Consider the following 21,210-nt stretch of genomic DNA (forward strand, 5'->3'; position numbering starts at 1 on the left):
CTCTCGCACAGAGAAAACTGGCGTTCAGAAATTTTGTTCATGATGATGGTGGATCTATATAAAAATTGTACTCCAACAAACTTCTAAAAATTAAAAAACCAAGCTAAAAATTACCAATAGTGACCAAAAAAAAAAATGTATTTAATAAAATATAAAATTTTTATCTCATCTTCAAATTGCAAGGTCATTTTTCTTTGTTCATCTTTCTCCCGACAAATTACTCAAAGTTCGGACTGAAGTTAACCAGCTTCTCACCGAAGCGTTCTAGATTCTGTAAAAAACTCAAACGTTCGTTCGGCCAACAACAAAATATGACCATGCAACAACGTCGAACATAACTCTACATCCTGGAAAAATCATGAAAGCAAGAACAGAAACCAAAAATATACACTTACCTTATTTTATTTATTAACGCCCTTCCCTTAGTTAAAAGTTCTCTGATGGTTTGCCGTGTTGTAAGCCGTAAAAAAACTATACATAACATAATTATAAATTATTCTTTATATCCAGGAGCCCACACGCGAAATATGGTTTTGCTTAGCACATTAACCAGGATGTAGAACCTTACTTTTTAAGGATTTGCCTATATTTGATTATATACCCGTTTCTCGTAGAGTAAAGAATATAAATTCTTGGTTAGGATAAGAACGGCTTGTGTCTGAATGTCAATTTCAAATTAAAGACCAAAAATCGCGAAAACTGTGTTGTCGTTGTATTTAAAGCCGGGGCACTTGACTATAGCGTCCTTTTTTGTAAATTATAAAATGTGGCATTTAGAGATAAGCCTTCAGAAATACTATACATTTTTGCCACGGCGCTTTAAAACTTCATTTTCCTGGGCTTAAAAAGACAGTTGAGAAGCCAGAAACGGCTGCAATAAGCATATGCATATGGCCGCAGAGAGAAACTAAGGTCCCGCGGGTATTAATTTTTTTAATTTATGGATCTAAAAGTTTATATAGTTATTAATTTGTTTGATTCTATGCGATCATTCGAAACCTTCATTAAAGTGACGGTTTTTCAAAAAATCGCGGGTCCTTCTGAAAACTGCGGGCCAAGGAAATTTTAAAAAAATTAAAAAAATAAGTTATATTTTTTAATAACTGTTACTAGAATAATTTTGAATAGAGTATTTTGCATTCGTTTAAGTCTACAAAACGATTACCAATCGTCCACTTAATCCAGTCTAAATAAATTACAAATTCGAATATCTTTATTTATTGACCATTTGTTTTTTCCTTCAAATAAGAACATTGTTTGAATTTTTTTGCCGTTTGGGTAAAGAATATTTCAATTTTATATTTATTTTTTCTTGTAAATAGCAGTTTATGAAAAAACAAATTAAAAAAAGTCTTTAAATATAATTAAAATATATGTAAGTGTATACAAACGAAAATTTGTTTGCATAAATCTGCCATTTATAGCTTTTTAAATTTTGTTTAAGTTTTCGCATTCGACTCTTTGAGTTTATATTTCTAAGATTAAAATGCAGTTTACAATCAAAAGCTTGAATACGAAAGCGTAATACAAGTAGCATTACGTCAAATTACGATGAAGAAACAACTATAGTGACTTCGTTACTTGTCTTGATGCTCAGGCATTCGTTCTGCTTTGCCGGTGATAGGTTGCTGCTTGTACATTCGGCTGGTTCGATTACATTTTCATCAGTCTTTAATCGTTTAGACTTGTTCTTTTTGTCGAAATCTGTGATTTCTGCAGCTGTATCTGGCGAAGCGCAACGCTTCAGTGTACTCTGATCAGTATTAACGTCTAAAGCCTTCTCATATGCCGTAATCGTGTTAGCTAACACATCTTCGGTTTCAGTTGGATCGATGGTAGTCTGTAGCTTTTGTAGCTTTTCCTGGAACTTGACAATCACAGCTGTCATGTTGTCGCAACCAGTCCCATCACCCATTGTATTTGGAGCTAAGCAGTTGTCAAAGAGCTAAAAGTTCCAACGGTTAATTATCACATAGTTTTAAATGGTACAGTATATTACCTCTTCACAAATTTTGGACAATTTCTTGCTTTTATCTTTTAATCTAATTCGTACAAAATCAACGACTTCCTCACTAGACATATAGTTCCAGATACCATCACAGGCCAATACCATAAACTCGTCATGTGGCGTGATAATTAACTTTTTGATATCTGGCAACGCAGAAATCATTTGTTCCTCAGCTGGAAGTTCAAGATTGGTTTTGTAGGCATGGTCTCCAAGGGCGCGAGACAAATTTAAGCCGCCATTAACACGGCCATCAAGAGTGACTCGACCACCTGCCTTAATTATGCGCGAGGATTCTTCTTCGTCTTCAGGCTTATGATCGAGACTCATTTCAATGGCTCTACCATTTCGGGATATGACACAGCGGGAGTCCCCTGCATTTGCAACGTACAGATCTCGACCATGCAACAAACAGACAACAGCAGTACATCCACTATCTTTGCCAGGTTCCTCAATCATATTTGCGCAAAAATTATCATTGGCCATCTGATCTTCGTCCGTCTCTTCCTCGTCACTAACTTCAACTTCCTATGGATACGTTTATCATAAATGTATGTCAAATTAGTTATGTGGTTATGACACTGAAGTGTTGGTCTCATTCATTGGCGGAATTCTTTAAGGCTCAGAAAGATTTAATTATACAGATATTACTTTAGATTTGTTGGTAATAATTTAAACTTTATTTTTAAAACAAGAACGGAAGCATACTTAAGCAAGCCAACGTTCATATACCCTTGCAGCTATTTCAAAACAATCTTGAAAATATTTAAATTTTGATTTATTTCCGTATATAGCTTTAAAACTGAGAGACTAGTTTGCGTAGAAACGGACGGAAACATAATTCCTATAACGTCTTAACAAATTCATGTCAGATCCTGCAAATGTTTTTCTTTTAGATGATTTTTTTACAACGCAAAAAAAAGAAGCATAAAAAATGTTACCGTTAAATCATAAAATAGCGCCGCGATCAATAAACAAATCCCTACCGAAAATTTTACCCGTTCGACAAAGTAAAAAATTTAAGTTAGTATACTAAGTTCCAAAAAGATGTGTTGGTAAATAAAAAGTATTAATTTGGTTATATTAAATTCATAAGAAAATATGTAAATAAACTCCAGGCTTCTAGAAACTTCAAACATTCTACGTGCAAAAACCTTATTCGCTCTAATCATTAAATTTTTGCATTTATAAAAAAATATCACGTTCATAAGAAAATATGTAAATAAACTCCAGGCTTCTAGAAACTTCAAACATTCTACGTGCAAAAACCTTATTCGCTCTAATCATTAAATTTTGGCATTAATAAAAAAAATATCAAATAGTTTTTTATTTAAGCCGGTACAATACCGGTAACGGTAGCATTTATTGGGTGAAGTAAGGTAACTGCAACCGAAATATATCATTTGAACCGCAACCGTAATTGAAATAGTTAAATTGGTTAACCGAAACCGATATTTAATTCGGCTTTAATCCCTGGTTTCAAGGTTTGCAGTTCTTACCTTTAAATGCTAACAAATATTTCTTATACATTATTACGTTTTCGAACTCAGCAGTCTTTAACTTTTTATATGCTCTAGAACTGAAATATTTTATTATTCTCTAGCTAGTACGATTAGTTGTGAATTAATTTCAAAAGAAAAATTAGTCATTTGTCACGCTATTGGAATAGTCATATGTCCGTCTTGTTCGCACTTACTTAAGATCGTAAGTCTAGGAAAAACTTGCTGCAATGAATGAGGCCAACAATGTAGTGTCATACCCCATTAGTAACTTACATCGTCATCGTCATCGTCATCGTTGGCAGCACTATCTTTTACATCTTCATCAGAGCTTTCTGCAGATGAAACATCAGGACTCTCAACCTGGTCATTTTCTTCGTAATCGGCATCGTCGTCTGTTGACTCATCTTCTTGAGAATTTGTCTTTTTTAGGATTTTTTCAGATTCTTTGCTGGTAGACGAAATTCCAGTAATAACGCCTTTTAAGGTTTGTGCGCTTTGATTCGCTTTGCCGATATCGTTAGAACCAGATACGAATGATTCTTGTGCATTCTTTTCTTCCTTTTGCTGCTTCCCCACTTCTGCTATTCTGGGATCAGAAGAAGTAACACTATCTGCCTTTAAAACGGACCCATTCGATTCCTGTTTTTTATCAAGAGTTAAATTTTTTAATGGAGCATTATTACTACTGCTCACAGTTGATTCGCCTTCGAGTTTTTGTATACAGGCAGCAGCTGCAGCTGCTGCTGCCGAAGTGGAAGATCCTTCTGGTTTAGCTGTAGGGTCCATTACAGCCTTATTAGCAGCTTCGGCTGCTACAGCTGCAGCTCGACGACCGCGCAAATAAGGAGAAAGCATTTTTAAATTGGCTTCGTTCTCGGATTTTTGAATGATCGAATCGTGTGATTGAGGAAGTCCTTTGTATTTTTCCAGAACTTCATTCAACGGCAAGTTGCTCTCCTCTTGCAATTCAGCTAAATCTTCATCATCGTAATCCTCCGCATCGGCATCGACAAAATTATGTTCACCTGCCAATATTTTTAGTATGCTGACAATCGGTGGATCAAGCAGCGTTTTATCAAATCCTAAAAATGCATCCTTGAGTGCATTTTCAAGTTGATTATTTTTATACGTTTCTAAATTTCTAAGAAACTCTGGCAACTTTTCGGCACAATATTGGGCTACCTCAGCACCGCCATGTCCATCATACACAGCAAAAAACGACGTGTTTTTGTCAAAATTCAAAATGGAGTTGTGTGCATCCTAAAATGTAAATAAAAACACTAACCAATAAAGCTGTTTGTGTAAGCAACAAAATTTTTATTGTTTACCTCTTGACTGTTTCTCCAGCCTTGCATTGAGCTGGCTCCCACTTCAAGAAACTCATTAAATTCATCTGTAGATGCTTTATCGGTCTTCGGATGCGACAAGTAGGCACCCATATTGTAAAATCAATAATCCTTATCCAAAAATGTTAAGAGAATGAGTGGCAATAGTCACGTTCCGAATTTCAGTATTGGTTGAGCGAAAAATCGATGCCAGCCCACGCACGCGTCTGGAGCATAAAATTGGATTCGCCGGCAAGACAATGGTGGCATGAATAAGTTGTAATTTTATTTCATTCTGTTATGAAAATAAATAAATATCAATTTTGTTATGTTTTAAAATTTATTACACAAGTTTTTGTCAATGTGTGTTGTTGCCGCTGACTTTTTCAATTATAAGTTCTTCGTCTACAGACTATGTATGTGCTTATGTATATAAACAACTTAATCTCTCATAAACTAAAATAAAACATTTTTCAACACAAATAAATTGTTAAATTCTAACCTTGTGACGCGCTGTATACGAACAAATCGAAAACGATCAACACCTTATATATGTGTACATATGGAAAAATATGGACATATATGTATGTACTTGCATTTAAATAATGGTAGCAATATTTGTGTTATATTTACCTAACCAATATCGGACTTATCGCCGAAAGTGGAACTTTGGAATATCTGGGTGGTAAAAGTTTCATTTTTCTTTGCTAAGGATATTTTTAAATGCCTGGTTCAGACTGGGGCGCATCCGCATCAATGAATACATGCTTTACAAAGAGGTGAATAAAATCGCTTTAACAAGGTCCACCCGATTAGTGTGCATTATAGCCCCTATTCACAGAGGTCCACCCACCTTCCAGCAACCGTTAAACGGAAGGTCCATAAGGTTTTGCCGTTCAAATAATGGCCCAGTTAGTCCACCGTTAAAATTTAAGAGAGTTTGATGGACTAATGTATGCGGTAGTTTTTTCGGTGCAACCCCCTTCCCACGCAGTCCACCGCTGGGAATAAAAAAAAAGTGTTACTCCGGTTTCCACATCGCACATCCACCATCAACCTTCGGTTATTAGCTGATTTGAACACCTGTAACTGTTAACAGGTAAACCATCACCTTTGTGGATGTGCTCAGAGGATATCGGGATTTCACATTTGGCAAAAATCCCAACCGTTTCCAACGGATGGTCTGTGTGGAAAGAGAGCAAAACGCATATCCTAAACTGTTAGCCACATACTTTGTTGAAAATCGTTGCTCAAAGAAGAGTAACCAACGAGTAGTTCACGAAAACCAAATTTACAATTTTGGAAAGTTTTAGAGAAAATGTCATATGTGGGTCAGCTTTCGGTAACCCAAAATCTAAATAATCACAAAAGGAGTTACTATCGAGTGCATTTAGTCATGGAGAAACTGGTGGACAGCGATTTGATTTCGTATGGTATAATAGAAAATGTGACCGGTTCCCACACACGTTATCGGATGGTCGATGTGTGAAAGGTATGTTCCACTTTCCTATTCTAAAGATGTTTCATTCTTAAACTGTTCTCAAACTTTCACTGAGAATAATTTCACAGACCACATCTTAGGTAAAAAATGTGTAAGTGATTTAAGTTCAATTCCAGAAAAGTATTTGGTAAAAATTAAAATTTTGTACACTGATGTACTTTGACGCACTTTTTCCCCACCTCTGTCTGCCTATACAAAACCTGTAAAAAAAAACTGCGTCTAACCACAGACGCAATGAAGCAACAAAAAAGTTTTTACTGAGAAAGTTAGGAAACCTCCCATTTGGGAATTGAGATATTCTTTTCTTTCTTCGGGTAGCATTTCAGTTTTAAATGCAAGTTGTGCATCCCTAAATAATAAAAGGAAACCTTGGCTCTGCTTCAGTAACTCCAGTGCTACCTTCTCAGTTATGGCAGCGCTGTCTTATCAGTAAGTCAGTTTTTTAACAAAGGTTTTGCTTAAGCAATTCGAGATGGAGAAAACTGCTTCTTCACTGTATCTTGCTACGACATATTGAATTTGATCGTTGTTTACTCGATATCTGGCATATAAATACACTATCATTGGTATAACAGCATTCTATTATTCATTCATTATGGATCAAGTAAAAGGTAAATATAATCCAAAATAACAACCAAAGAATGTATACTTTTATTTAACTATTTAAGTTTCAACAAACAACTTAAGCTTTATCTTGACATATCAAAACAGAGAACGGCTGTTCAGACGCAGAGAAGTGCTCTGTGGGACTAGGCCATTATCTGCGTACAACAATTTTTATAAAATCAACATTTTTTTAAATAAAGCATTTTTAAGCGGACTTGTAATATAAGGTAAAACGAGAGTTTCTAAAATCGTTCGACCTATGTAATATAATATATTTTGATATATTATGATTTACCAACTCTGCAACTATGCTCTAAATTTCGAACTATATTTTGAAATTTATTTATAGGAATTATTTTTCAAAAAGTATTGTGTTTTTTAAGTTTTAGCGTAGCCTAAAACCTTGTCAAAATTTTTAATAATTTTTAATAAGACAAAATCATGGAAACATAACATAAATAAGGTTAATTTTGGTTCAAAGTTCATACGTTGATGAAAGATAGCAAATCAAATAGTGGTTGATAAAAATGTAAGGTATTTGAACCTATTCTGTACTAAACATATTAACCATTAGTTAATTAAGGTGCAGTCCACACTACCAGCAGAAATTAGCGGAGATTCATGCAATATAATTATAGTCACCCATTTATTAAAAATAAAATACGAAAATGTGTTCTTGGGTATAGAAGCCAAAAATACTTTACCGTTTCCCAAATGTTTTAAAAATTTTGCACTGGTTATGTCTTACAACGGTTTGAATTTCTTACACAAAAATCATATATTTATGGCCTAGTTTCGCAGAACCCCATCTACCATTTAACATCTCTTTTAAAAATGGTTTAAGGTTTTTTGCGTGCCAAAAGTTTCCCGGTTATTCCTTAACGGTGGAATTAACGTTCTAACCGCAAGTTTCTGGCCGATAGTTAGCCGATGTTTAATACAGAGAAGAAATAAACCATTATTTAAATGTTTATGCCCTCTTTCAAACAGTCCATCCGTGGGAAACGGTTGAAATTTTTAGAAAATGTGATTTCCACAGCTGCTCAGATCAGCTGAAATCGAATGGTGGAAGGGTGATGTGCTTTGTGAAAATAGGATTTTCACTTTTTTCATAAATCCCAACGTTTTTTCAGGGATGGACTGCGATGGAATAGGGCAAAAACATCGGCTTACTATCGTTTAAATTAGTCCGTCGAAGTCTGTCTGGCGGACTAACTGGGAAGTTTTTGAAACGACGAGACATTATGGACCATTCCTTCAAGGGATGGTGGATGGATCTATGTGGAAATAGGCTATTAGGGAAAAAATTTACCAACTTTCCATGCTCCATATTTCATCGTCCCGCAATCGCCGCTTAGTTGCGATTAAATAGAGTCGATATACTTGGGTATATGTATTCTGATATACATATGTATGCAATAATTTTGTAACCCACTGTTGAATAGAGTTAGGATTTTGTTGATTTAATCTCATATAATTACGTTTTGAAATGGGAAAAGAAGGTAGTAAGTAAAAAACAATTTTTGTGAAGTTTTAAAGTTAACCAAACATTTTTTAGGTCACCGCTTAAGTCTAACCAAACGACAAAAGCCACCACAACCTCATAACTTGTCAATAAACGGGGAATCTCCCCATATTCAGTCTTTTTCAAACTCTGTTCCGTCGATGGGGCAACATGACAGCCCAAAGGTACAGACGAGCAATGTCAATATTCTTAAATTTCCTTATATTCGCACTAGAAATACTATTACAAAAAAAACGGCAGATGTAACTACTTCCAACTCTGTTACCAGAAAAGTTAAAAGGAGACGCAATAGTGAAACTTCTAGTGACGAAGAACGATGGCTTAATGCCATAGAAACCGGAAAATTAGACGATGTTGATGAGGAAATGAAGAAAATGAAAGACCCGAAACTGATGACAGCTCGTCAGCGTGCCATGTACGATACTGACACAAATGGGTTTGTTGAAGAGCTAATTTCACTTCCAAGTGGTTACAAAGAAAAGGAAAAGCCGCAAACGGCGGAGGAAATCCATAGAGCTGTTCTTAAATCTCAGAAACGGAAACAGCAAGCTGACGAACGTCGAGAAAAAGATAAAAAAAAAACGATGGAGCGCTTGTTAAAAAAACAGGAAAGCAACAAACAGCGCTTATTGACTCGCAACAAGCATTCACAAAAATCATCATATCCTAAAATTACCTATATAAGTGCCATAAATGGTAATTATATAGTTGTACCACCAGGTCACGAGTTCTTTCTTAAGGCACAAATACCTCTCACACCGCCCCGCTCACAATTATGCTCTGTTAGCGGTTGTGGAAATCGAAAGGCATACAACTGTTCAACTACAAAACTGCCCCTATGCAGTCTTACATGTTATCGTAAAAATATTTCACACAGTTTTAACCAATAAATAAAAGTCAACTCAAGCGCAAATAATTTTAATATTGATTTACAAAAAAATTGTTTATTATTTCGTTTTGATCAGATTCGATTCGCTGCATATATTGCAACTCGATCTTTAAACGTTCTAGTTCTACCGTTTTCTCAAAAATTTCGTTCCGAAAAACTTGATGCTCACTCTGTCGCTGATAAGATATGGTTTTTAGGTGATTCTGGGTGCCAATACCGAGTAGCTTTTCTTTATCGACATCTTTTGCAAACAATTTAGATACTTTACAAAAATTATAAGCTAACTTTTTAAAAATTTTAAGATTTTTTGAATATTTTAAGCACTCTTGTTTAACTTTTATTTTATTTCCGATTAGGACAGGGTTTTCAACACGCAGTCTATAGATATCATCTATAAAAAGTCCAACTTTGTGAAGCTCCTCCATGTTAGGGCCAATGTGAAGTGAACTTTTTTTAACCAATATTTGTTCTGTTATGTTATAGCTAACGTTGCCATTGACAACTTGTATAGCACTGGTCTACAAATTTTAGTTATTAGTTTTGTCTTTTCTAATAAAACGAAGAATTTTTTTAATTTGTTATGGGCGACAGTTCGGTTAACCAATTGTTTGGCTTTTATCCATCCCCTGCAGAGGATATAAAAAATCCAGTCAATCTTTCGAACGCAGTGAAGGAAACGTTTTCGACTCTATACCGAAAAGTCCAAACACCCGATCAGTTTCGAATTTCCGGGATCCACGTATTTTGGGGTCCTGTTTACGAGAAAAATAGGTCAAAATTTACAAGACCGATCTCTTGGAAAGGCTTTACTTGCTAAAAGCCCCAGCGCCCGATCATTTTCAAATTTTCAGGATCCCTGTATTTTGGAGTCCTGATTACGAATAAATAGGTCAAAGTGCAACATATATATGCATCGCGTGATTTTTGTTTAAAAAAATGGTTTGCCTACAGCCATTCTTTTCCCATCATTAATTTCTTCCCCAATGGAAGGTATTGCACCATATCTGCAAAATAAGCCATAACAAACAGAAAATAATACCAAAAACTAAACATTAAAAAAAAAAACTACCGACAACCTGTGCTACTGAATAAATATAATATAAATAAATAACAAATAATTTACAACAAATTTAAAAACAATAATAAAAACCATAAGCAAATAAATCCAAAATTGAAATTTTAAAAATCATAACGTTAACTTAAAAAAAAAATTATTATGTTATTCGAGTGTAAAGTTTACACTGTAAAATGATTTTATGTTTGAGAAAAATAAAATTTTATCAAGCGGCAACCGTTAGATATGCGAAAATCTTAGAGATGACCAATTAAGCAATAGTTTTGTAAGATATCGATAAGTGTGTAGTGATGCCACCCCGGTCCAATTCATTGAGCGCTCATTTTAAAATGACGGTTTAAAGGCAACAGTTTTCTGAATTTTTCTTTGAAACTATCAGGTTTACGCCAAAAAGTCAACACAACATGAAATGTGTATTTCAACTAGATCTCCAACTTCTGTTTATAGGTTTTTTATAAAGTTCATATTATAAGATTTATTGACAAAAAACAAAATAAAATAACGGCTTATACCGTTATTTTTCAAGAAATCGATTTTGTCGCGAACTTTGACTTATTTATTCTTAATCAGGACCCCAAAATACATACGTCCCTAAAATTGGAAAATGATCGGTTGTTGGGGTTGTTCGGAAGTTTATACATATTACTTGAGGACCGAATTATTAAAATAATTTTAACATTGTGATTTAATTATATTTTTTATTAAAATAAATTTAAAATATTTGTCGCTTATAGGATTTTTTACTTTTATTATTTTATATAACTTTATTTAATAGTGTAATTTTTACATCACCTTAAAACAAATATATTTATTTCCAAATTAATTGCTTTTAAATTCTAAGGACGTAAAAGTGTAGGCCACCAAACTCTTCTTGGTATAACTCCGATTGGGTCTGGCAGAACACAAAGGATAGAGAAGTAGATAGAATGGGGAAAGGACGAATTATGAGTTTGCTTGCGTCCGAGTGCAGTTAAATAACAGTATAATATAAGAGAGGGAAAGAGGGAGACGACGCCGGCTCAAATCGAAGGTAGCGGCGTCGACTGCGAAAAGTTCTTCATCTGAGTTGTTTCATCCATGAAAGCCAGCACTGCAGGGAAGCGACATAAGTTCGCACAAGTAATTTTTAAGAGACATTATTTCGTGCGATCTTATGACACTTAGCAGCGACATAATTTCGCGCATGTCAAAAATATGTCGTTTTTTCTGCGGTGAACTTATGGCGTTCTTAAACGTCAAAAGATCGCGCAAAATTATCGCGTTTTAAAACGGCGAAATTGTGGCGTCAGAATTATGTCGTTAACCCATATATATAATGCAAATATAATAAACAAAACAAAAATAATTATATTTTGAATATAATTTTTTTTCTTTTTAGAGATTTTGATTTATTTTTGCTTAAAATTTGGGTTTATACATTTTATTTACAATTATGTAGAGATTTAAGCTGTTTGTCTGTCTTAGGTAAAAAAAATGTATAAGGAAAATGAAACCAAATCTTAAAAAGGGAAAAATTTAAGTATATTAAAAATACAAATGTAAGTTTGGGAAACACCTACCGAATAAAGCTTAACTCAAAAGAGAAAAGCAGGAAAACTTTTCATGTCCCTGGTTCCGCCGATATTAAAAACTATTATTACGGTGGTGCATAATGCCCTGCTTCTATTTTTTGGCAGGGTATTTCCCAGGAGGTTTTTGTATAATATCATCTATAAAAAATGATCAGTATAAATACAATTTCAAAACAGAAATGTCGAGAAAATCTTTTTACGACAAGTTTTGTTACCTTTTTTGACAGAAGTTTCAAGTTGATTGTAATATACTTACATATTTCCCCACGATATCCCCCTAAACTAAGATCGATGTAGACCTTAAACCGGAATGAAAAGAAAATAGAAAAAAATAAATACCGAATATACTCTTGCAGAGGGTATTATAATTTAACTCAGAAGATTGCAACGATGTGAGGGAGACACTTCCGAAACTATAAAGTATATATATTCTCTATCAGCATCACTAGGAGAGTCAATTTAGCCATGTCCGTATGTCTGTCCTAGTCTCTCAGTTTTACTAAAATCAAAACCGTAATTCTGAAAATTGTTATCTTTATACATATATACAGTAGCTGTCAATAAAATCCAGACACCTAGGGTAGGGCCTCTATGTGCAATCTTTAAACGGGCGTAAATGTTCTATATTGAGTTTGCAATCGAAAAATTTAGGCCTCCTCGATATTACCGTTAAAAAAATTTTTTTTTCGAGTTCCTCAGTTTTTTTTTAAAGTTTCAATAATGGTAATTTAAGATTTTTTATAAACAAAAAACCTTTTTGAAATCGAAAAAAGGGCTGTTTTGGTTAAGAACTGAAGAAAACTGCAGTAAACTTTCGTATTGCACTGAAAATTTTGTTCACTCATTTTCATCGGCGAAAAAAGAGGACAACCAAGGAAATCGAGAAAAGCGCGGTCGAGTGATAATCGGCGAGGGATGAAGTAAATAAAACTAGAGGTGGGAATCGTTAGCTGATCTAAACCGCAGTGAGCTACCGAGCTTATAACCCTTCACATAGTGGCCACACTTAAAGGCGGCCAGCATAATTTTCATTGGTGCGCAGGCACCCCAGAAACGGAAGCTCGAATATTTTACCGAAAATATTTCAGAAAGAACGACATTAACAGCTGCTATGTCGAAACTGCTCGATATAAAGTTAAGCGATCTGCCAACCAAATTGAATGTAGAGTATATGGAACAAGACCTAAAAGGCGATATTGGAGCCTTTTCAATGCAGGTCAGATAGCTAACCGATGAGAATACTCGCCTCAAAAAAAAGGTTTTGACCGTCAATGCGGACGGGGATGCTGATCGGCAAACAATAAACTTTTTACTGGAGCAAAATAAGAAAAATAATGTCGTTGTCAAAGTGCTAAAGACTGATAAAAACTGCAAACTCTTCGTCAAAACATTAATTAAAGAAAATTGAATTCAGATGGCACTAGGGTCAGCGAGGGCACTAAGGAAGCTAAATGAGCGAGATGGTAAAATAATGGTCCTAGTGGAATGAAAAACCTAAGGAGAAGACGAAAACATTCTAAGGAATGGCTATGAATTCTAGATAAGGACTTGACAGACGAGAAAAAACCAAACAAATCGGCTGTTCTGGAACATTTTAAATTTAAATAAAGAGAATAAGGTTAAAGTACAGAACGACAGCATATACAAAGATGGAATCTGGATGACGTTTAATGGGAAAAAAATACTTATGTGCCACGGCAAACCAGTGGACTCCAAATTAAAGGAAATCGAAGGCCTTGTCCTGGATTTATTCAAAACTGCCTTTGCTTATCTGATCCAAAAATCGGAGTTAAAAAAACTGAAGAGAATAACAACAACAGAGTAAGCAGTCCTGACGAAATTGAAGGCTTTCTTTTAAATTGTATTACAAAATCGGTGTTTATGGGGAAAACAACCAAAATGCCACCCTTTAGTTTAGAAATATAAATTAAACGCACGATAGGTTCAATTGAAATTATTTCTTGATTTTATTAGCTGTGATCGGAGTTGCAGCGATTTTGTATAACTGCCTTGCAGAAAGCTTGACTTCGAATTTTGTACATGTTTTCGCTGTAGCTCAGCTGAATAGATAACGCGACAAATGTAGCGAGATAAGAAAGACGAAGAACAATAAACATGCAAAGCTGTATAACAGCCCTGTATGTGCAGCGCGCAACTATGAGCATTTTACTAGGTGCTGGCGGTCTGCTCTAAACATATTCCCCCCGTTGGAAGAGGCACGGTTCCAACCAAATGGGATTCGATGGGCAGAGCGCCTAGTTGGGTGACGGCTCTTTTGGTAAGACCTGTAGCTGTCCGGACCACAGCTACTCTGACGACGCCGTCCTTTCCGGGTATGTCTTCATGGATGCACCCAAGCTGCCATTTCATCGGTGGAAGGTTGTCCTCCTGAAGCAATACAACACGACCGATGTGGATGTTGGATGTTTTGATCCGCCATTTGCTTCGTTCTTGCAACAGGGACAAATACTCTCTGCTCCATCTTTTCCAGAAGTTCTGCTGCATTTGTGTTATTTTTTGCCAACTGCTTAACCGGCCTTCGCGAAGATGAGTAACGTCTGGCTCAGGAAACCTTGTGTAGCTGGAACCTTTGAGGAAATGCGCTGGCGTTAGCACCTCAAAATTTTCAGCGTTTTCTGAAATTGGACAAAGCGGACGGGAGTTAAGAATGGCAGAAATTTCATATGCAAGTGTTCTTAATTCATCAAGGGCTAAGATGGCTGCACCGACAACTCGGTAGAAGTGAAATTTTTCCGATTTTACAGCCGCCTCCCATAGACCACCGAAATGTGGGGCACGCGGGGCTATGTACTTCCAATCAATCCCATTCGCTAAGCAGGAAGAAGTTATCGAAGCCGTGTGCGGTTCGCTCAAAAATAACTCCTTCAGTTCCGCTAGCTCTCGTTTAGCGCCAACAAAGTTTGTCGTATTATCACTCCAAATAGTACGTGGACTGCCTCTGAGGCTAATGAATCTTCTTAAAGCTGCAATGAAATAATCCGTTGTGAGATCCTAGACGACTTCCAAGTGCGCAGCCTTCGTCGAAAAGCAGACAAAGAGGGTGATGTAGCACTTGTGGGGTGCTTTGTTCCGGGCCTCTGACTTGTGATAGAACAGTCCACAATAGTCCACTCCTGTGGTGTGAAATGCTGGGTTAGGCTGAACTCGATCTGCTGGCAGGCTACCCATCACGTGTTCCCAACCCACAGTCTTCATCCGAAAGCATCTGACGCATTTGTTGATGACGCTAGCCACGAACTTTCGGCCTCCAAGTGGCCAATACCTTTGCCGTAAAGCAGCGAGCAACGCCTGTGGCCCTGCGTGGAAGTATTTCTCATGATAATAGACGATAATCGCCCTGGTGACCGGATGATCCTTGGGTAACAATATCGGATGCTTAGCCTCGTAGTCCAAGCTCGCATTTTGAAGCCTTCCACCAACCCTCAGAGCTAAGTATTGGCCTCAGAGAAATCAACTTGCTCTTCGAAGGACAAGGCTTGCCTTGGATAAGAACCTCATACTCCACCGCTATGTGAACCTGTTGAATGCTCCTTACAAGCAGAACGGTTCCGAAGCTGATCTCGTCTACGGTAAGATAGATGGTTTAAGGTAATGATTTGGCTCTGCAATTTGAAATGAATCGTTAAATGTACGCGAAAACACGCTGCAACTTGTCGAATGAGTTGAGAACCTTGCAGTTGATAGATATTAGCGCCGTGGAACGCCGTTCCGGAAGGTTCTTTTCTGCATCTAATAGGGAGGGCCAGTTCCACGCTCCTTTCAGTAGAAATGGAGGTCCATTTACCCAAAGGGAGTGCTCCAGCAATTCTTTAGGGGTACATCCGCGCGATACCACATCCGCCGGATTCAAGTCTGTTGGAACATAATGCCAAGCAATACCTTTCGACATTTCCTGGATTTTCGCGATTCTATTAGACGCAAATACGTTGAACTCCCTCGGAGGTTGCCGAATCCAAGCCAACAAAATAGACGAGTTCTGAAAGTTCTTGGTATTGTTAAAGCTTTTAAGGGAGCTACTCTAGACTTGGCGCAGAGTAGATGGGCTTCATCGTTTCCATTGGCCTCCGACCGCAAATATAACGCGTGCCATAAGCTGCTTTGCTAGCATCACAGAATCCGTGCATCTCGACGGAAGCCTGCGATTGCATTGCGAATCGTGGAAATTTTAGGTTCTGGACGATCGACAACTGAGAGGTCAACTCCCCCTATGACGAAAGAAGGGGCTCTGGCAGTGTGACGTCCCTATCCATGTTAGTGCTCCATAGCTTTTGCAAAAAAATTTTGGATTTTGTAACAATGGGTGCTATATAATCAAGCGGATCATAAAATTTCGCAATTGTTGACAACACAATCCGTTTTGTTGCTCGTTGACTTGATAAAATTTGTGCAAAGTTAAAGAGAAGATTATCCGAAGATGGATCCCTGACCAACCCCAAAGCTTTGGCGATACTTGATCCGTCGTGGAATTTAATCAATTGCTCTTTATAGCGATCAGACTCTCCTTCGAGAGCGCTTGCTTCATTCGAACACCATTTTCGGATCGGAAAGTGGCCCCGCGCCAGTAGCTCCTTTACCTGATGACGAATTTCTTTCACCTCTTCAACTTAATCGCCACCAGAGATTAGATCGTCCACATAGAAATCTCTACGAACGATTTTCGCTCCAACTGGAAATGATTCCCCTTCATCATAAGAGAGCTGATGCATGGCTCTTATAGCCAAGAAGGCAGCCGGCTTGGTTCCATAAGTTACCGTGTTTAGTTTATAAACACTCAATTTATCTGTGGAGCTCTCACCAAATGATTCATTGCAAAAAGTCATCAGGGTACGAAACACGAACGCAGCGGTACATCTTGCAGATGTCTCCACAAAGAGCTACTTTAAAAAATCTAAACCGAAGCAAAATATTAAAGATTTTTTGCTGAATTGTTGGTCCTGCTAGAAGCAAGTCGTTTAGAGCTATTCCAGATGTAGTTTAAGCAGAACCATCAAAGACGACACGAAGTTTAGTTGTAGTGCTTTCAAGCTTCTGAACAGAATGGTGAGGCAAGAAAAATTGTGGCACCGCTGGATCCCTTAATGCGAGAGACATGTGGGTGAGGTAATCCTGTAAAAATGCCGAATACTGCTCTTTCAGATTGGGGTTCTTATTTAGTTTTGATTCTAAACTTTTAAAACGACAACGGGCCAGACAGTAAGAGTCACCTAAAGATTCGAATCCTAAAGTGGATAAAAGGCGAACCGAATATTGACCATTCTCCAGCCTAATGCAATTTTCTTTGAAATGCTGGTCGCATCGTAAGTTCTCGGCCAGCATCGATGGTTTTTCTGAACTAATGTCTTCAATCTCCCAAAACCGCTTTAGTACGGCAGCAAGTATGTCATCACCTGAATGATCAGCAGGATCCTTGACAATGGCAGCCAAGACAGATTTGCGATCTAGCATACTTGACATCCCTCCAGAAACTATCCAACCAAGCTTGGTTTTTTGAAGCGTGGGCAAGGTGCTATCCAAATTAATTTTCCTTTTAGCGATTATTTCGAAGAACAGACCAGCGCCAATTAAAAGATCAATTCGTTGTGACTGGTTGAAATGAGGGTCAGCTAGCGAAATGTTTTGTGGCATCCTCCATCCTGTAGTATTTATATTGAAATTTGGCTGGTAATCAGTGATACTATGGGTTACAACAGCTGCGAATGACGCACGATAGCTTGCATCCCGTGATTACGCCAGAATATCGACTGCCTTATCAGAGTTCATGAAAGATTCCCCTATCCCAGAAATTAGTGTGTGCGATTGTCTAAGTTTCAAATTAAGTTGGCTAGCTAGGCGCGTAGTAATAAAGTTTAACTAAGAAGCTGATTCTAATATTGCTCGGCAAGGCATAAATGCACCAACTCTATTTTTTACGTAGATTATAGCAGTTGGAAGCAGCACGTTATTCATTGGCATTGTATTTAAGGTTTGTGGTGGAGAGTGCGTTAAATGGTGATTAGGTTGTGATAATGGAGATGAGCATGACACTAGTGATGATGAAGTCGATGGTAATGGCTGAGAGCTTATAGATGGGTCGGATGATGGAGATGAAACTGAGGTCGATGGTATGGATCACTCTGGGATAATGTGCAGTAATGAATGATGCTTCATGCGACAATGTTTACAATGAGTTGACTTACATTGCTGCAAGCTATGGCCTTTGCGTAAACAGTTGAGGCAAAGGTGCATTTTCTTTGCTTCCCTATATCGAAGATTGGGACTCAAGCTTAAAAATCGGGAGCATTTTGGCAAATAATGATCTCTAGCATCGAAAAATAGGCAAATTGGATGGTTTGAGTTAGTAGCAGACGTAAAGCTGTATAACAGCCCTGCATGTGCAGCGCACACCTATGAGCATTTTACTAGGTGCTTTGTAACATATGAATAACAACGAAATTTGAAAATATTCTGCAATGCTTATACTTATATACTGACAACGTAGCGGCGGTGTGGAATGGTGAGGAAAGAATGAATATAATTTACCAATCTGAAGTAAAGCAAAGAGGTCTTTTAAGCCCTCTCCTGTTTTCCCTTTTTCTGAATACATAACATCTTATCTTCCTTGTGGCATTGAAGTAAGGCTGACACAACATTAAGGGTTATTATACGCGGACGACGTCGTGATCCTCGCTAACACACCAGCTGAGCTGCAAAACATGATCGATGCTCTGCACGAATACTGCATTTTGTGGGGACTGCAAGTTAATACCGAAAAGTCCAAAAATCTCATATTTAAGAAGCACTGGAGAACGCTTGCAACAAATGAAAGATGGAACTTAGGGTCCAACAAACTAGAGATTATCAAATTATACAAGTTTTTAGGAGTCTGGATATTCCACAACGGCCTGTTCACCTACCAAATGCAGCAGAAGCTCAGATACGCAAAATTGATTATAAATTGTACATGTAAAACGCTGTTAAGTAAAAAAAACGTTCCAATCAGTAGCAAATACAAACTCTTTAGTGCAGCCATAAGGTGAATTTTGTGCTATGGCGCGCAGGTCTGGCGAGTTTGAAAAATTTGAAAATTTCTTAAGATATTTTCTAAAAAAGATATTTCGCCTACCTAGACATACGGCCCACAGAATGCTTTTCCAAGAAACCGGCTTGTCGCCGCTTCACATTTTTACAGCTAAATTGCACTTCATATATATCTACAAAGTGGGACGGATGCCTGAGCATAGACTACCATATATCCTAGCCAAACATACGTTGCAAGATCGAACACAATGGGCGAAGGAACAGGTAACCCTGGCAGAAAACCATAATGTAAAAGTTTATAAGGGTGACAGTTCGCATTGGCTACAATGGTCAAAAATGTACTCGCAAAGCTGGAGGAGATGTACAGAACCCAGCTCAAAGAGGAGTCCACCAGAAGTGCGTAAGACGGCATAGGAATCTGGAATTTTATCGACGCGTTCTCGAACCAGAAAATTCTAACCATATTCATGGTCAGAGGAGAGATCCTTCCTCTAATCCACATTCCGAATGTTACAGCCAGAGACACTGTCTGCACGATCTGCAACTTGAGGGAACAGGAAAGCATAGATCCATCCTTCGCGACATTCGCCTTCTTCATTTTAAGGAAGACCAGCAGCGAGTTGCCAATCGCATTAAAGTTATTGTTGTAAAATATTTCGCTCTACTCTAAGCATGGGAACCAAAAGTGTTGTAAGGAACATGTTGCGGGTCGGAACAGCGGTTGTCTTTTTGCCGGCAAATAATCGGAACACAAAAACTTCATCACTACTTTAAAAAAATTGGTAGTCCATCAGGAATCTCTTGGCAATCGAGAAGTTTAACCACTTCATATCTCTTACTGCCTATAAAAAACTTATGTAAAAAGAAACTAAGACTTAGTTTTAGTAAAAATATTTATTTAAAAAGGATCTACATCTGATCTCCTGGTGCTTTTCTCAATAAAGGCGTTTTGCGGTGACCACTATATCTCTGAAATGGACCCTCCGAAATTAAAAAACCAAACCGATTTCGTTAAAGTAATGTGTAGCAAGCAGTCATACACACATGTACATACATACCTACACTTAAGTACTAAAGATCCTATTATACATAAATATTTTAAGTTAAGTTCCACAATTACATATCCTATATATGTCTCTTTTACTCTTGTGCGAAACACATTTTCAACCGGACGATATGTCTGTCTCGGACTCGCACGTACAATCGGCTTAAGTTCCATTGTTGTGAAATAGGCATGCAAGTTATATGACACATTACTTAGGGGCCCTTGCCTAATTTATAAACAACTTTAAGCCAAGAGCTTTTTCCCATTCTTTAAACAAAGCCTCCCATCGATTCCCACACAGATCAGTTTCACACTCTCCGCTTCAAACGGATTCTGTAAACATCCAAGCCGATATTGTAAACACCAGTGCCCCAAAAAGGGAGCCCCAAGTTCGCTAACGTAAACATCGATTTCCGGCAGAATTTCAATTCTGCAAAATTTCAATTTCAAATTTAATTAACAAATTTCATCATCCTATTTTTCGACTCTCTTAATCAGATTTTTGAGATAAATCTTTTAAGCCGAGGTTTGATTATTGATTATTGAACCAAAGTCAGGCAGTCCGTTTTTGAATCCGAATTGACCGGTCGTCAAACAGAATATCGTGAGCAGTGTAAATTATGTTCGGTATTAATGACAATTGTGTAAACTAGTGAATAAGAAATTAAAAATAAAAAATAATTTTTTTTTAAATTTACTAAGTGTTTATTCAATTGGCTCTATTTAAAAAAAAATCCTGAAATAAGTTTTAAAACAAAACAGTTTTCGAAAAGAAAGGGAATTCGCGCCGCTCAAAAACCTAACCGATGACATTATAAAAAGTGTTTACATCGTGAAAATAGCTAAAGGAGGAAAACAATAAATGCAATAATCCCTCTTTGTTTACAACAATCCTTTAATTAATGACCGTAACAAAAACACACTGCTACAAAAAACCATTAATCTCAAAAACAAATATTAAAAAAAATCAAACGGATAAATATTAATTCAAAATCAAATACAAATTCAACAAACAAAAGGAAGAGCCGAGAAATAAATTGAAGGAAGAGCTGACGGCCATCCTACGCTATACGAAGACTCCAAACAGGATCATCAGGCAAAAAGAAGACATCCCATATGCAAGGAAAC

The 21,210-nt window shown here is 37.0% G+C and overlaps 3 protein-coding genes across 5 annotated transcripts; 1 reads left to right on the plus strand and 2 right to left on the minus strand.

Moving 5' to 3' along the window:
- Positions 1 to 1,377: 1,377 nt before the first annotated feature.
- LOC108149600 (probable protein phosphatase CG10417) lies at positions 1,378 to 5,522 on the minus strand. Of its 2 annotated transcripts, none has more exons than XM_017277307.2 (5): positions 5,466 to 5,522; positions 4,836 to 5,127; positions 3,781 to 4,767; positions 2,000 to 2,533; positions 1,378 to 1,945 (listed from the first exon to the last, which is right to left on the minus strand). In XM_017277307.2, the coding sequence occupies exons 2-5, from the start codon at positions 4,944 to 4,946 to the stop codon at positions 1,547 to 1,549; spliced, it is 2,031 nt and encodes a 676-aa protein (XP_017132796.1). In that variant the 5' UTR covers positions 4,947 to 5,127; positions 5,466 to 5,522; the 3' UTR covers positions 1,378 to 1,546. The 2 variants fall into 2 exon arrangements, with proteins under 2 accessions (XP_017132796.1, XP_017132787.1); XM_017277298.2 differs by lacking the exon at positions 5,466 to 5,522 and adding an exon at positions 5,335 to 5,453.
- A 2,771-nt stretch (positions 5,523 to 8,293) lies between these two features.
- On the plus strand, positions 8,294 to 9,370 carry LOC108149615 (INO80 complex subunit B). Of its 2 annotated transcripts, none has more exons than XM_017277330.2 (2): positions 8,294 to 8,444; positions 8,498 to 9,370. In XM_017277330.2, the coding sequence occupies exons 1-2, from the start codon at positions 8,429 to 8,431 to the stop codon at positions 9,352 to 9,354; spliced, it is 873 nt and encodes a 290-aa protein (XP_017132819.1). In that variant the 5' UTR covers positions 8,294 to 8,428; the 3' UTR covers positions 9,355 to 9,370. The 2 variants fall into 2 exon arrangements, with proteins under 2 accessions (XP_017132819.1, XP_017132828.1); XM_017277339.2 differs by having other exon boundaries at positions 8,294 to 8,441.
- A 12-nt stretch (positions 9,371 to 9,382) lies between these two features.
- On the minus strand, positions 9,383 to 10,373 carry LOC108149621 (intraflagellar transport protein 20 homolog). The gene is made up of 2 exons (XM_017277353.2): positions 10,164 to 10,373; positions 9,383 to 10,105 (listed from the first exon to the last, which is right to left on the minus strand). The coding sequence occupies exon 2, from the start codon at positions 9,776 to 9,778 to the stop codon at positions 9,383 to 9,385; it is 396 nt and encodes a 131-aa protein (XP_017132842.1). The 5' UTR covers positions 9,779 to 10,105; positions 10,164 to 10,373.
- Positions 10,374 to 21,210: the final 10,837 nt, after the last annotated feature.

The sequence above is a fragment of the Drosophila elegans genome, unplaced genomic scaffold (genome assembly GCF_018152505.1).
Source record: "Drosophila elegans isolate 14027-0461.03 unplaced genomic scaffold, ASM1815250v1 contig_536, whole genome shotgun sequence".
NCBI lineage: Eukaryota > Metazoa > Arthropoda > Insecta > Diptera > Drosophilidae > Drosophila > Drosophila elegans.